This window comes from Lathyrus oleraceus, chromosome 7 (assembly GCF_024323335.1).
Source record: "Lathyrus oleraceus cultivar Zhongwan6 chromosome 7, CAAS_Psat_ZW6_1.0, whole genome shotgun sequence".
NCBI lineage: Eukaryota > Viridiplantae > Streptophyta > Magnoliopsida > Fabales > Fabaceae > Lathyrus > Lathyrus oleraceus.
The window spans coordinates 264,847,672-264,861,753 of record NC_066585.1 but is presented as its reverse complement, the minus strand read 5'-3'; the positions used below and the strand labels follow the sequence as shown (position 1 = coordinate 264,861,753).

The window sequence follows — 14,082 nt, the reverse complement described above, 5'->3', positions numbered from 1 at the left end:
CCTAATGAGTCCTAATGGTAAGCTGGGAGAAGCTAAAGAAAAACCAGTCATTGATAAGAGAATGAACCAAAGGTTGCTCACACTAGACCAGACATAGCATAGTCGATGAGACTTATAAGTCAGTTTATGCTCAACCCAAGAGAAACTCACCTTCAAACTACATACTGGATACTACATTACTTGAAGAGAAGTCTTGGGAAAGGAGTTTAATGCAAGAATAATGAGGCTCTAGCCTTAGAAGCTTACACAGGTGTTTACTGCGGTAGAATATCAACTTCTGGTATTGCACCTTCTTTCAGGGTATTTTAGTGATGTGAAGGGCAATAAACACAATGTGGTGACTCGATTATCAACATAATCAGATTTTGGGGCTATTTCCCAATGAGTATGTGAACTACTTTAGCTGAAGATTATACTACATGATAAAGAGTCAAATTGGAGGATTCTATGAAACTCTATTGTACAAGTCAGCTACCAATATTGCTTGAAATTCTATGTGCATTATAGGATAAAACATGTAGAAATAGATGGGCGGTCGATAAAGAAAAATTGGAAGGTGTGCATGTCCTATGTTTCCATCAGGATAACAAATAGCCAATGTTTCTAAAAAAAAGGGCCGGATAGCTCAAGATTTCTAACATTAATCAAAGCTGGGAATGGAAGCTTGAAGGGATGTGTTGAGCTGCAAATACTGTAGTATACTGCAAAAAGATTAGGAAAATCAGTTTTGAAATCCTTTAAATTAGGGGATTTTATTTTGCCAGCTTCAGAATTAAAATCCATTTTGCTTCCTTTTTTGCACCTTTTATAATATTATAAAATGTTTGATACTATAAGTTCAAAGTCAATAAAAATAATTCATATTTCTTCTCATACAGTGTTGTATCACAATCAACTGTATCACAGACTAACAAGGTGAGTTATACCTTTACGCATGACAATAAGGCACTATGAAGCACTTTATTCTCTGCTACACACCTAGTTTATCAATTTTTTGCAATCAGTAATGTGATAACCATTTTCAAAGAAATTTTCTTAATCACAACATGTCTACACTTACCCTAGAAAGTCTTTATTTACATCTCCTGCATCGTATCTAGCATACCCAAAACCGGTATAATCCCACACCTGCAGAAAGATACAAAAGTATGCAATTTTTAATAATGGCATTAACTATGTAGTCAGAATAAAAAGGCATTCTTAGGGCCCAAGGAGAGAGTCTACTGCATTGAAGCAAGAAATACATGAAAAGCACTTGTTTAAAAGAACTTTTGTGCTTAAATTGGGAAAATAAATAAATATTACAACCAACAACAAGAACAACCAAACATTTATTCCATCAGATGAAGTTGGCTCTATGGATCAATTGACACCATTGGCCTCTTATCAAATTTGAGAGCTTGATCACATTTTGAAACATCAATTTTTTGTTGTTGTGAAAGGTTGTTCTTTTTTTACAAGCTAAACTATAAGAATTTTATGTTGGAATATGTTTTGTTGAAACTTTAGGGTTTAGACTTTTGATAAGGTAAAAGAAATAGATGGCTAAAAGTAGACTGTAAAAGTAATTTTAAAAGGAATGTGTCATTATACGATATCTTAGTACTCCTAATGACACTAATGATAATTGGGCCAAACACTAATACTACTGGTGAAAGCTCAATCCCCAAAAAATAACGCTAAGGATTAAGGGTGACAATAGGTCACACTGTTTGCCAGGGGCCTACGGCCTGGCACATATTAGGCCTAGCCTGACTAAGATGTACTACTTATCAAAAAAAAGTTAATCTTACACTATTTTAAAGGTCTATTAAGCTAAAAAACAATGTTATCGAGGGGGGAGAGCTAAAAATCCAACACATGGCGCCACCATATTCGGCGTATGGTGCTGTGGTGCCATCATCCTTCACAAATCTGGCCATGCCAAAGAGCCAACATTCTGTCACCGATATACGCAAAGGCCGATATTTGACAACATTGTTAAAAAAGTTAAGCTTTAGGCATTTCTGAAAGCATTGATAGGTCTAAAGAGGCCTGCATATTTTTTTGTTTTAAAAATAAAAAGCCCTAGATTAGACAGGCCAGACTTTAAATTTGGAAAATTGGCTAAGCATGTTTAAGGTAAACCCTAACCTAACCTGACCACTTTACCCCATCCAAAAACCTAATATCTTTTAACAAGCATAATAATCTTTATAGTAAAATATGATAAGAAAGGCTTCTTGTTTTTAAAGTTTTTCAGTAATGAGGCAACAAAGGCAACTAGGCATTAGAAAACCCAAAATGGAGCAAGAAGCAAGGACCTGGCTGAAGAGGTCTCACGTGAAATGCCAAGAGGCAAAAATCCCTCGTGCATATTTTTGGTTCAGTTTGGCATCAAGGGTAGAAAATGATTAAGTTCTAAAATGAAGCCTTTTGCATCCTTTAGGTTGGACAGAGTTATTTTATTATTTTATCCGGCTTGTCATGGAGATCTCATCCATAGGTTAACCAACCAACAACAACCAAGTTTTATCCCACTAAGTGGGGTCGGTTATATGGATCAAATTACGCCATAATATTCTATCAAAAACCATGTTTTTATTCAACTCATCTTGAGATCTTGTTTTAATAATTTTTCTAGGTCTTCTTATACATTTAGACATTTGACTACCCTCCATCTGATCTACTCTCCGTACTACAAAATCTACGAATCTTCTATTTACATGCCCAAACCTTCTAAGTATACTTTCTACCATCTTTTCTACTTTAGGTGTTACCCCAACACCAACACTCTAATGTTTTCATTTCTAATCTTCTCTCGTCTAGTCTTACCACTCATCCAATCCTCATCTCTGCTACACACTTAGTTTATTTTCGAGTTGGTTCTTTACGGCCCAACATTTGGTCTCATCCAACATCGTCGGTCTTATAGCTATCCGATAAAATTTTCCCTTCAGTTTGAGCAGTACTTTCGTGTCACATAGAACACATGATCCCCTCCTCCATTTCCACATATTAACAAGGATAAATAAACTACTAGACTTCATTTTTAAAAATATAGGCCGACAACCTATTCTCCAATCAAAATCCCAACTATACTCAAATAATTCATTTACAACCATTTATACTTTTATGATAGGAAACATATATAATGTTTGTATATAAACTAAGAGAATAGCATTTATGAGTCACAACATTCAATTCAATTTCCCTAAATAACTCCCAACAATTTTGCACTTCGAGAACTCATCCATCATTGAAATTTTATATAGTTTAAACTTTAAAGCTTAATCACTATAATGAATGAGAAAGAAAAAGTACCTGCATTTTTTTAAAATAAGCATGTCTGTTTTGCTCAACATATTTCCAAGCACCAGTATCTGGAAATAGATCAGGCATCAAGAGGACATTAAATTCAATTTTAGCAAAACATCCTCGTGTTGAAGCAAATACGCTCATCAACCAGGGTCTAATTACCGCTTGATATTTTCATTTTATACCAAGTAAACCAGTGAAAATACAGGCTATGCAAAAAAACCGGGCTACTCTTTTGGTCATAAATTATGATAAGATTGATAGTGATATAGACTTGAGAGAAATGATAGATTGTCCAGATGCAGGAAACTGTATTACGTGAATGACTTGAATAACCAAAAGTTTAGAGGTAGACAAAGTAGAAATAGCACCGAATTAGAAGTAAGATACACACAGTTAACATTCTGTATTTTCCATTAAATTTCTTGAGCATAGAAGATCAGCATATGGATATGGTTGTGTACAAATAGGACAGGAGGACTGTTAAGCACTTAATTTTTAGGGAAGTCACCATTTATGGCATGTAGGACGATTTGGTGGCCATGCTTCTTGAGTAATTTTATAAAAATGTCACTTATAAATCAATTTGAGAGAGCTAAATTCAACAATTTTTTAATGGTTGACGCATTTCAATGAGTGGTTAATGGGTATATAAAGATTGGCCAACTCATTAACCATCAACTCAACTTAATTAACCACAATCTCAAGTGTTACACCTACATGTAGATTTGAACACTTGAAAACCAAAGTTAGTCACATAGAAGTTCATGGTTAATGAAGTTCAGTAGATGATCAATAAGTGGAGACACCTAACATAGCTATTAACCAAATCTAACACTTCATTGACCATGTGCGCGAACTGTGTTAACCATTTAGAAAAATGAATTAAGGTTTCCAAATTGATGTTCAACTAACATCTCTTCTTTTTTATATATGTTCCTTAATCTACCTTGATTATACTACTTTGGACCATATCTTATCCTCTGCATAGTTGTACTTTCCTCATTTTCTCTCTAATACAAGTTTAAGAAAAAATGCAGAAGAAGAGAGAATTTGAAATTGACCGCGCAGCGATAGTAAAAAACAAACCTTAAAAAGTGGATACCTTGGAGAAATGATATAGAAGCAGGAGTCACTGTACTGACTCTAGGATCAGGAGGGTCTTCTCTTTGGATGCTTATGCCACTACCCAGAGCTGGATTACTGTCAATTATTGCCACACTCAACTGCTTTGTCATTGGCATAGTAGCTGGAAAAACAAAACGATTGGACAGGGTTGTTGCTTTAATAGCTTTTTACATCATAAGTAATACTCCTAAGCATCATCACCATCAAGGTTGAATGAATGAACATTGAAATATTTGATTAATTCTAACATGGTTAAAAGTTAAAACCTACTACAAGCTCTTTTTGCTTAGCATAATCTTTCAACGATGGTAGAATGGTATCCAAATTGCCATGCCTTTCTCTTAATAATATTGAAACACATTCTCAAATATTTTATGGTTTCGGAATGTGAAACTATTCAATGGTTTATTGACCTGAGAAAGATGGTAACTAGGTGCAGATCAACAAGATTAAACTTTGATGACGATGTGATTAGTTAAGGATGATAGGCAAATCATACCTAGCTAAAACAATATATTTCAATGACTCATGTAGATGATGGCATGACACAATATATTGCAGTCTAGAAAAAATATGACTCCGACATGTGATCGGTCACCATTTCCATTGAATTCCCGACGGTAATCCGACGTATTTTCATCACTCTGGTAAGATTTATGTTTGTTTTTAGTTGCATTTGAGTCAAGTATCAAGTTTTGTTGGTTTGGTATTACATTACATTCGATTACGAGTTTAAGTCAAAAAGACCTCGTTTATGCTTCGTTTGGGTAGTGTCATTGTTCCAGGTTCAAAAGCAAGAATGGTGAAGTTCGGGACACTCTGAAGGACGAAAATATGATAGAACAGCAGGTCAACACGGCCACCCGTGTGCCACCACACGGCCGTGTTGTTGGTCAAGCAGAGAAAAAGACGAAGCAGAAAACAGGGATCAACACGGGCACCCGTGTGTACACACACGGCCGTGTTGATTAAAACAGTGCATCTACACGGGCACCCGTGTGTAGGGACACGGCCCGTGTTGTTGCTACTGTAACAAATGATGAAATTAATTAATGCAGGAGAAAAAACACGGGCACCCGTGTGTACACACACGGCCGTGTTAATTGCACGCAGCCTGGAAAACCTAATTTTGCATTGTGAACCGATTCTTCTCATTAAGGGCAGTATGGACCTTTTGCTTGGAGAGGAGGCATCTGAAACTATAAGAAGACTTGGAAGAGAAAGAGAAAAGCACCTTTGGAGAGACGAACGAAGGCATTACAGTGGAGAAGATAGCGAATACAACGGATTCGAAGACGGCGAGATTCAAGGGTAGCCACCATTGAAGATCAAACTCTCCTAATTCTTTGTAATGTCTAATCTTTACTTTATGAGTTCTTTAAGTACTATGAGAGGCTAAACCCCCTGATGCTAGGGGGGTGGTCCTGATGTTATCGTATGTATGAATCTGAACCGATAATTTCCTGATTTCTATGTTAAGTATTTCAATTTAATTGTGTGATGTTATTATGCTTTTGTATCGGACAAATACAAATTAATCTATGACTTCCAATAACAGGACTGTGATTGGTAGGGTTTTCACACAATTAGGTTTATGAATGCATCATCTAGGACTAGTAACTTTCGTAAATCACCGTAAACCTTGATATTTTGTATGATTAAAACCAACGATTAATTAAATGGACATTTAAGTAATAATTGGTAGTTTAATAGTTTCTTCCTTAAGGACTTAAGTAAGAGCATTCTGAGGTTAGGTGATTGAAGGCTTCATAGGCAGTAAGGAAATTGGAACGGAATTCATAACCGGGTAACTCAACCACTCACCCTAGCATCCTTTATCTTAATCTATTCTTGTTATCAATTTTGTGTTTACTATTCTAAATTCCAAAACAAACCAACCATTATCTTTTTGTTTGAATAGAATCGAATTGAAATAAGTAATTCCTACGCAATCCTCGAGATCGATACTGGGAAATAAACTCCCTATTACTACATCGGTGAAAATAGTACACTTGCTATTTTTCCGATCAAGTTTTTGGCGCCGTTGCCGGGGATTGCCAAACTACATATTTTAATTTCTATTCTATCGAAATTTTGTTGCTCGCCAACCAAAATTTTATCTGTGACACTTTTGTTATTCAATTTTAATCTTTGTCTAACTTGTTTATGCGAGGTAAGTCCTCAGCGAATTTTTCTTTTGACGCAGATCCAGAAAGAACTCTTCGTGCTAGACTAAGACAAGCCAAGCGAGAAAAACTGGAATTAGCAGAGAAAGCAGACGAGGAAGTTGTTTCAGTGCATTCAGAGAATTCAGATTCAGAAACGGAAACAGTTCCTGAAATCATGGCTGCAAACCCACCACCACCAGAGAGACTTTTAGGTGACTATGGCCGACAGAATAATCCAGCAGTGCGGTTGACCATTGTGAATCAACCTGTTAATGTTGCTCACTTCCAGTTGCACCCGTCTACTATCCGCCAGTTAGAAAGCAAACCTTTTGCAGGAAAGATCAATGAGGATGCAAACAAGCATCTGCAGAGGTTTCTGACTATGACTACATCATTGAAAATTGATGGGCATTCTGAGGAGGCAAAGAGATTGGTCATGTTTCCATTCACGTTATCTGAGGACGCTGAGGAATGGTTTTATTCCCTACCTGCAGGGAGCATTACTACATGGCAACAAATGGAAACAGCATTCTTGAATGAGTATTTTCCTGCTTCTGTGTATATCCGTAAGAGGTATGACATTGTGAACTTTAAACAGAAAGAAGGAGAGACACTTGGAGATGCCTACAAAAGATTCAAAAGATGTTTAGTTGCATGTCCTACACATAATCTGGATGAAACTGAACAAATGCAGAATTTTGTGAATGGGCTGAAGATGAGAACTAAGCAACTCATTGATACAGCTGCTGGTGGCTCGTCTAATTTTTCTACAGCAACCGGTATCAAAAAAATCATCGAAGCTATTGCAGCAAATGAGCATTTGGAATTGTATGACCGTACTGTAAATCAGCCGGAGGGAAAAATTGACTTGAAATTAGCAAATCAGGTAGTGAAAATGGAAGACCAGATTGCTGCTGAGGTTGAAAGGAGATTGAAAGCTATGAACTTAGGTACCCAGACTGTTGCTCAAATTCAGCCGGTTCCGACCATGATTTGTGAAATTTGTAGTGGACCACACTTTGCCATGCATTGTGTTGCAACCGCAGAACAAGTGCAAGCTATAAATTACCTGACGCAGAATAATCCCTATTCAAATACATATAATCCGGGGTGGAAAAATCATCCTAATTTCTCTTGGAAAGATCAGCAAGGTCAATATCAAAATCAATATCAGCAGCAGCAACAACAGGTACCTCAGAAGGCAGATTGGGAGATTGCAATTGAAAAGATGGCAGCTCAAAATATGCAATTTGAAGAAGAGACTAGAAACAATCAGAAAAACACCACCGCCTCCCTAAGGAATCTCGAAGTTCAGCTGGGGCAGATAGCACAACAACTGTCAAGTTCTAGAACACCAGGTTCCCTACCAAGTGAAACAGTGCAAAATCCGAGAGGTCAGGAGAATGTTAACATTGTCACGACGACAGAGAAAGAGGTTGCTAAGAAGAAAAAAATTATATCACCGAGCGAGCCGACTAAAGAAGAAACTACAAAAGGAACTAAACCGGTGATTAAGTTGCCCTACCCTCAGAGAGTGACAAAGAAGGAACCTAGTGAGTCAGACTTCGAGAAATTCATAAAAATGTTTAAAAGGATTGAGGGTCATATGACTTTGTTTGAAGCACTTGAAAGGATGCCCATGTACAAGAAATTCGTGGAAGAGGTAATGGCTGAAAAGAAACCAACCACTGAAGAACAGGTATCTGGTAAGGAACAATATAATGCAAACTCCCTGGAGCAGAACATTCCTAACAAACAAAAGGATCCAGGAACCGTCACAGTACCGTGCACAATCAAAGAAAGAACCTTCAAAAAGGTACTAATAGATTCGGGAGCCAGTGTGAATCTGATGCCATTATCGGTCTATCACAGGTTGGGTATTAAAAATATTAGTGATATAAAGACCAATCTGAAGTTTGCGGATCACTCAAGGAAAGATGCATATGGTATAGCTGCAGATGTGCTGGTAACAATAGCGGACTTGACTTTCCCAGTTGATTTTGTAATCCTAGACATACCTGAAGACAATGAGGCACCCATTATTCTAGGTCGACCTTTCATGAAGACGAGTCGATGCAAGCTCGACATGGATGAGTGCACGCTAACCTTGAAAGTTCACAACAAGGAAATAACATTGAATGCTATTGAAAATCAGGAGATGGAAGAAGATACAAAATCTCAGTATCAAGTAGGCTCAATCAAGACATTGAATACTATCAAAGGCTCACCACTGCCAGTAGCCACCCGAAAGGAAAAGGGACAATTTCCTAACACTGAAAGGAGAGTTAAAAAAGGAATCGTGGTACAAAGGAGTCCACACTGATAAAAGAGACAATTTCCGTGTTGTAGACAAGAGGTGCAAAAAGGTTTTGAACCGGAAATATCCCCCATGATAAGGGAAATGAACCGTCGAGCCATGCGACGTTAAACGAAGCGCTTCGTGGGAGGCAACCCACGCGTTTGATTTCTAATTTATTTCGTTTTTATATTTTTGGTGTGTGCTAAAATTTTGTGTAGGAGAATTAAAAGGGCAAAGTCACAAACACCTCCAAGTGGAAGGAAATTACACAAGTGCATTAAACCAACAGTAGTCGCTGTGAGTCCCCTTAGTATCTGGATTTAAACATTGAGGGCAATGTTTAGTTCAGGTGTGGGGGGGTTTTCCTTTCATGTTTTATTTCCATCGCTTTTGTTTTTGTTGTCGTCGTATTGTTTTTGTTTGTTTTCGTTGTTTACTTGTGTGTACAGAGTGATGAGAAATGGTTGGACGAATCCGGGATCAATGGTAGTGGATGAATGACAACCCTCATACTTATTCTGATATGGCACCCCGGAAGTTGATGCAACCATGAGAAGGTAAAGTCGGACACAATTTGGTGACACTAGACCAAGAGAGCGGTATGGAAAGACCAAGTCAGGAAAGAACCACATAATACGAAGAGACTTCAGAGCTTGCAAGCTAACCAACATGGTGAGATCACAAAAAGCCAAACACGAAACATCAATATGAGAGTTCAGCCAGGTATAACTTTATCACTCTGATTTTGCGTATGTTCTGTTGACACGTCACAGCATGACAACACACACTGAGGCAAGTTGTTTGTTTAGCCAGGGCCTTTCTAGCCATCCCTATATGTATGTTTCCCTTCGTAAAACCCCGTTGAGCCTTAGCCATTTGTTCATTGTAAACCCCATGCTAACGTCAAGCATTATTCCTCATAAATCCATGTTAACTTTTAATTATCCATTCCCTTTTGTGTCATAACTCGGTATGATTGTGTGAATTGCAAGATGTGCAATGAAAATAAGTTTGGGGTGAAAATTTTGAAAGGGAAGGCAAGTGCATAAGATGAGATCATACAAAAAGAAAAACAGTATGTATGTCCTTTATAAGAAAAAAAAAATAAGAAAAGAAAAAATGCACTTGCCGAGACCTTAGAGATATGAAAGGCTCGGAAAGAGAAAAAAAAAAAGAGAAAATAAGAAAAGAAAAAAATGCACTTGCCGAGACCTTAGAGAGATATGAAATGCTCGGAAAGTTGAGTAGAAAAAGAGTCAAAAGAGTTTTTACCCCAAAAATATATGTGATGCACAGGAAAAGAAGAAAAAAGTACACAATATGATTACCGAGTTCAAAACCCTTTGTTACCCATTTTTTTGTTTATCCCACCGTACCCAAGCCCCGTTACAACCTAAAAAGACCTCAAAAAGTGTGTGAAATCTGCTGTGGTAATGACATTAGAATGTGTTCAAAGTTAAGAGTCTGATACTGTATACTGTGCTGTGAGTGTACACACCTAACCCCGAGAGATATTGTGAGTGTGTGAAAAGCTTGCAGGTGAAGAGGTTTCGGATATGGAAATGTGGTAAACTGCCTGAATCGGAGAGACTTGAAACTCGATTGGAAAAGTGGAACACGAATGGTGAAAGACTCGGTTGCATTGTGGAAAGCAAATTCGGGGGGTGACCTTTGTTTGGACTCAATACATCACTTGAGGACAAGCAATGAGACAAGTTTGGGGTTGTGATCGGTCACCATTTCCATTGAATTCCCGACGGTAATCCGACGTATTTTCATCACTCTGGTAAGATTTATGTTTGTTTTTAGTTGCATTTGAGTCAAGTATCAAGTTTTGTTGGTTTGGTATTACATTACATTCGATTACGAGTTTAAGTCAAAAAGACCTCGTTTATGCTTCGTTTGGGTAGTGTCATTGTTCCAGGTTCAAAAGCAAGAATGGTGAAGTTCGGGACACTCTGAAGGACGAAAATATGATAGAACAGCAGGTCAACACGGCCACCCGTGTGCCACCACACGGCCGTGTTGTTGGTCAAGCAGAGAAAAAGACGAAGCAGAAAACAGGGATCAACACGGGCACCCGTGTGTACACACACGGCCGTGTTGATTAAAACAGTGCATCTACACGGGCACCCGTGTGTAGGGACACGGCCCGTGTTGTTGCTACTGTAACAAATGATGAAATTAATTAATGCAGGAGAAAAAACACGGGCACCCGTGTGTACACACACGGCCGTGTTGATTGCACGCAGCCTGGAAAACCTAATTTTGCATTGTGAACCGATTCTTCTCATTAAGGGCAGTATGGACCTTTTGCTTGGAGAGGAGGCATCTGAAACTATAAGAAGACTTGGAAGAGAAAGAGAAAAGCACCTTTGGAGAGACGAACGAAGGCATTACAGTGGAGAAGATAGCGAATACAACGGATTCGAAGACGGCGAGATTCAAGGGTAGCCACCATTGAAGATCAAACTCTCCTAATTCTTTGTAATGTCTAATCTTTACTTTATGAGTTCTTTAAGTACTATGAGAGGCTAAACCCCCTGATGCTAGGGGGGTGGTCCTGATGTTATCGTATGTATGAATCTGAACCGATAATTTCCTGATTTCTATGTTAAGTATTTCAATTTAATTGTGTGATGTTATTATGCTTTTGTATCGGACAAATACAAATTAATCTATGACTTCCAATAACAGGACTGTGATTGGTAGGGTTTTCACACAATTAGGTTTATGAATGCATCATCTAGGACTAGTAACTTTCGTAAATCACCGTAAACCTTGATATTTTGTATGATTAAAACCAACGATTAATTAAATGGACATTTAAGTAATAATTGGTAGTTTAATAGTTTCTTCCTTAAGGACTTAAGTAAGAGCATTCTGAGGTTAGGTGATTGAAGGCTTCATAGGCAGTAAGGAAATTGGAACGGAATTCATAACCGGGTAACTCAACCACTCACCCTAGCATCCTTTATCTTAATCTATTCTTGTTATCAATTTTGTGTTTACTATTCTAAATTCCAAAACAAACCAACCATTATCTTTTTGTTTGAATAGAATCGAATTGAAATAAGTAATTCCTACGCAATCCTCGAGATCGATACTGGGAAATAAACTCCCTATTACTACATCGGTGAAAATAGTACACTTGCTATTTTTCCGATCAACATACACCCATTGCAAGAAGATACCTAAGAAACAAGCTAAAGACATGCCAACCATGCCTCCTCCAACAATAGCAATATCATATTCTGGAATAACTTCGCTAATAATTGACTTCTTCTCATGCTCCTGCATATTTTCAAGAATACAAATTATTCAATTTTCAGTTTCTTTTCAAGTGGTAAATCATTATCTTTCAATTGAAAATGCACAAAGACATTAAAATAGTATGAAAGAAGAAATGACGATAGACAAAGATTATGAAGAAGCTAAGCACCAAGACACATCACAATAATCCCTTTAACCAATGTTACATGAATAAACTAACACGCGTAAAACTATAAACCAGAACTCAAAACTACGTTACAAGACTAAAATTCACCCCGAACCAACAGAAGGCTTTGTTTTCCTCTATATTCCCAGTCTTTCTCCCTCAACTCTATAGGTATAGTTTCACAAAAGTATTAATTAATTTAATATAAAACAAAAATTTATTTTCTTTAAATCCCATTTCGTTATCTTGGAAAAACTCAATTTTTTATTCTATCTGGTAAAAACAAAAATACTAAATACTAGAGCTATTCATAAGAATAATGATAAACTCAAATCTCAACTAGATTGGCAAACAGTTTTATAAAACTACATCTTGAAAATTACCATCATCTAGAAACTTTCCATGACGCCAAAAAAGTAACTATAGGACTTGCTGTTCATTATTGTTTCCTAAAGTGAACAGAGCATAATGGAATGGAGCAGCGGAACGGAATGAAGGTAAATTTTTCATACTTCCCATATCAGAGGGGAAGAAATATCGTGGTAAGTGGTGGAAGAGAATGGAATCCATACCACCACATTCCGTTCCATCCAATTTTAACTTATCCAAACAATGGAATAACACTTCATTCCATCTCATACCACTCCATTCCATTCAATTTCATCAATCCAAACATACCCTAACAATAGAAATAAGGGTACATCTTTCATATATACCTACAAACTAAGACTCCTCAATCTGCCAGACAAGAAACTCAATGAGGCGTGACATCAAAGTTGCAAATTTCAATCTTAAAGTATATTCCATTCCAAATGGTCATTTAAGAAAAACAAGAAGCAAACCCCGTGATCTTATATCGTTAAACTCTAAAATTTCTAGAATCTAAATTCTCATCATAGTTCTAAATTGCAGTCTGCAACCCCAATTTCAACTGCAAAATCAAGGTTTTACAGATTCTGCAAAACCTTGATATTGCGGTCAAAATTGCAGCACATCGGCGGTGTTTACCACAATTTGGAACCATGGTTCTCATTGCAGTCTCCAACTTGCTCTCTCAAACTCATCCATTTTCATAAAATGCTATTATCGTCTCCATGAAACCATTTTGTGACAAAAACCATATGTCCCCTTTTAAATATTATTTTTCATGTAAACCTCCAAAATATAAAAAACATAAAATATTGATATGTAACATAGTTATAGTTATAGTTATTTGCTTACATTGGAAGGTACAAAATCAGTGGAAGCAACAAGTTTAACAGTCTGGGAACAAAAAAACTTGCTTGGAATTTTCAGTGCACGCACATTTGTAACAGTCTTCTTTATCACCCTGTTATATCAAACACATTCGGTTAGACCCAAAAAGATGAAGAAGAAGAAGAAGAAGCAGCTTGAGAATCGTGAAATTGGGAAAAAGAGTATACCTGATCATTGTGTAAAGAGAGAAAGTGTTAGAAATGCGTTTGTTGTTGATGATTGATTCCAAACCATGCGAGCGAGTCTGTGATGTGTTCGTTACTCGAATGTACGTTTGTTTTATTTTATTTTTATTGAAATCAAATTAATTTTTCTTCTAAGAAAAATTATTTTAGATTTAGAAAAAAAAAATGGATTCAACTGTGGAGTAGTGTAAAAAAATTTTAAAAATATATTATTTTGTCATGTCATACAAATATTTTAAAGTTTTTATTTTGATTTTACCGTATAAAATAATATATCATCCATTTTCTTTAAAAAAAATATTTTTGATA

At 36.8% G+C, this 14,082-nt stretch overlaps 1 protein-coding gene across 1 annotated transcript in view; it reads right to left on the bottom strand.

Annotated features, from left to right (window-relative positions):
- The window catches only part of LOC127104692 (uncharacterized), a 48,096-nt gene extending 34,230 nt beyond the window's left edge, over positions 1–13,866 (bottom strand). Inside the window, exons 1-7 of the mRNA XM_051041864.1 lie at positions 13,756–13,866; positions 13,553–13,661; positions 12,087–12,186; positions 4,403–4,546; positions 3,304–3,362; positions 1,061–1,128; positions 927–978 (exon numbers count right to left, since the gene is read on the bottom strand). Coding sequence (XP_050897821.1) covers positions 927–978; positions 1,061–1,128; positions 3,304–3,362; positions 4,403–4,546; positions 12,087–12,186; positions 13,553–13,661; positions 13,756–13,763 — 540 coding nt within the window. The 5' untranslated portion in view covers positions 13,764–13,866. The remainder of the gene's footprint in view (positions 1–926; positions 979–1,060; positions 1,129–3,303; positions 3,363–4,402; positions 4,547–12,086; positions 12,187–13,552; positions 13,662–13,755) is intronic.
- Positions 13,867–14,082: the final 216 nt, after the last annotated feature.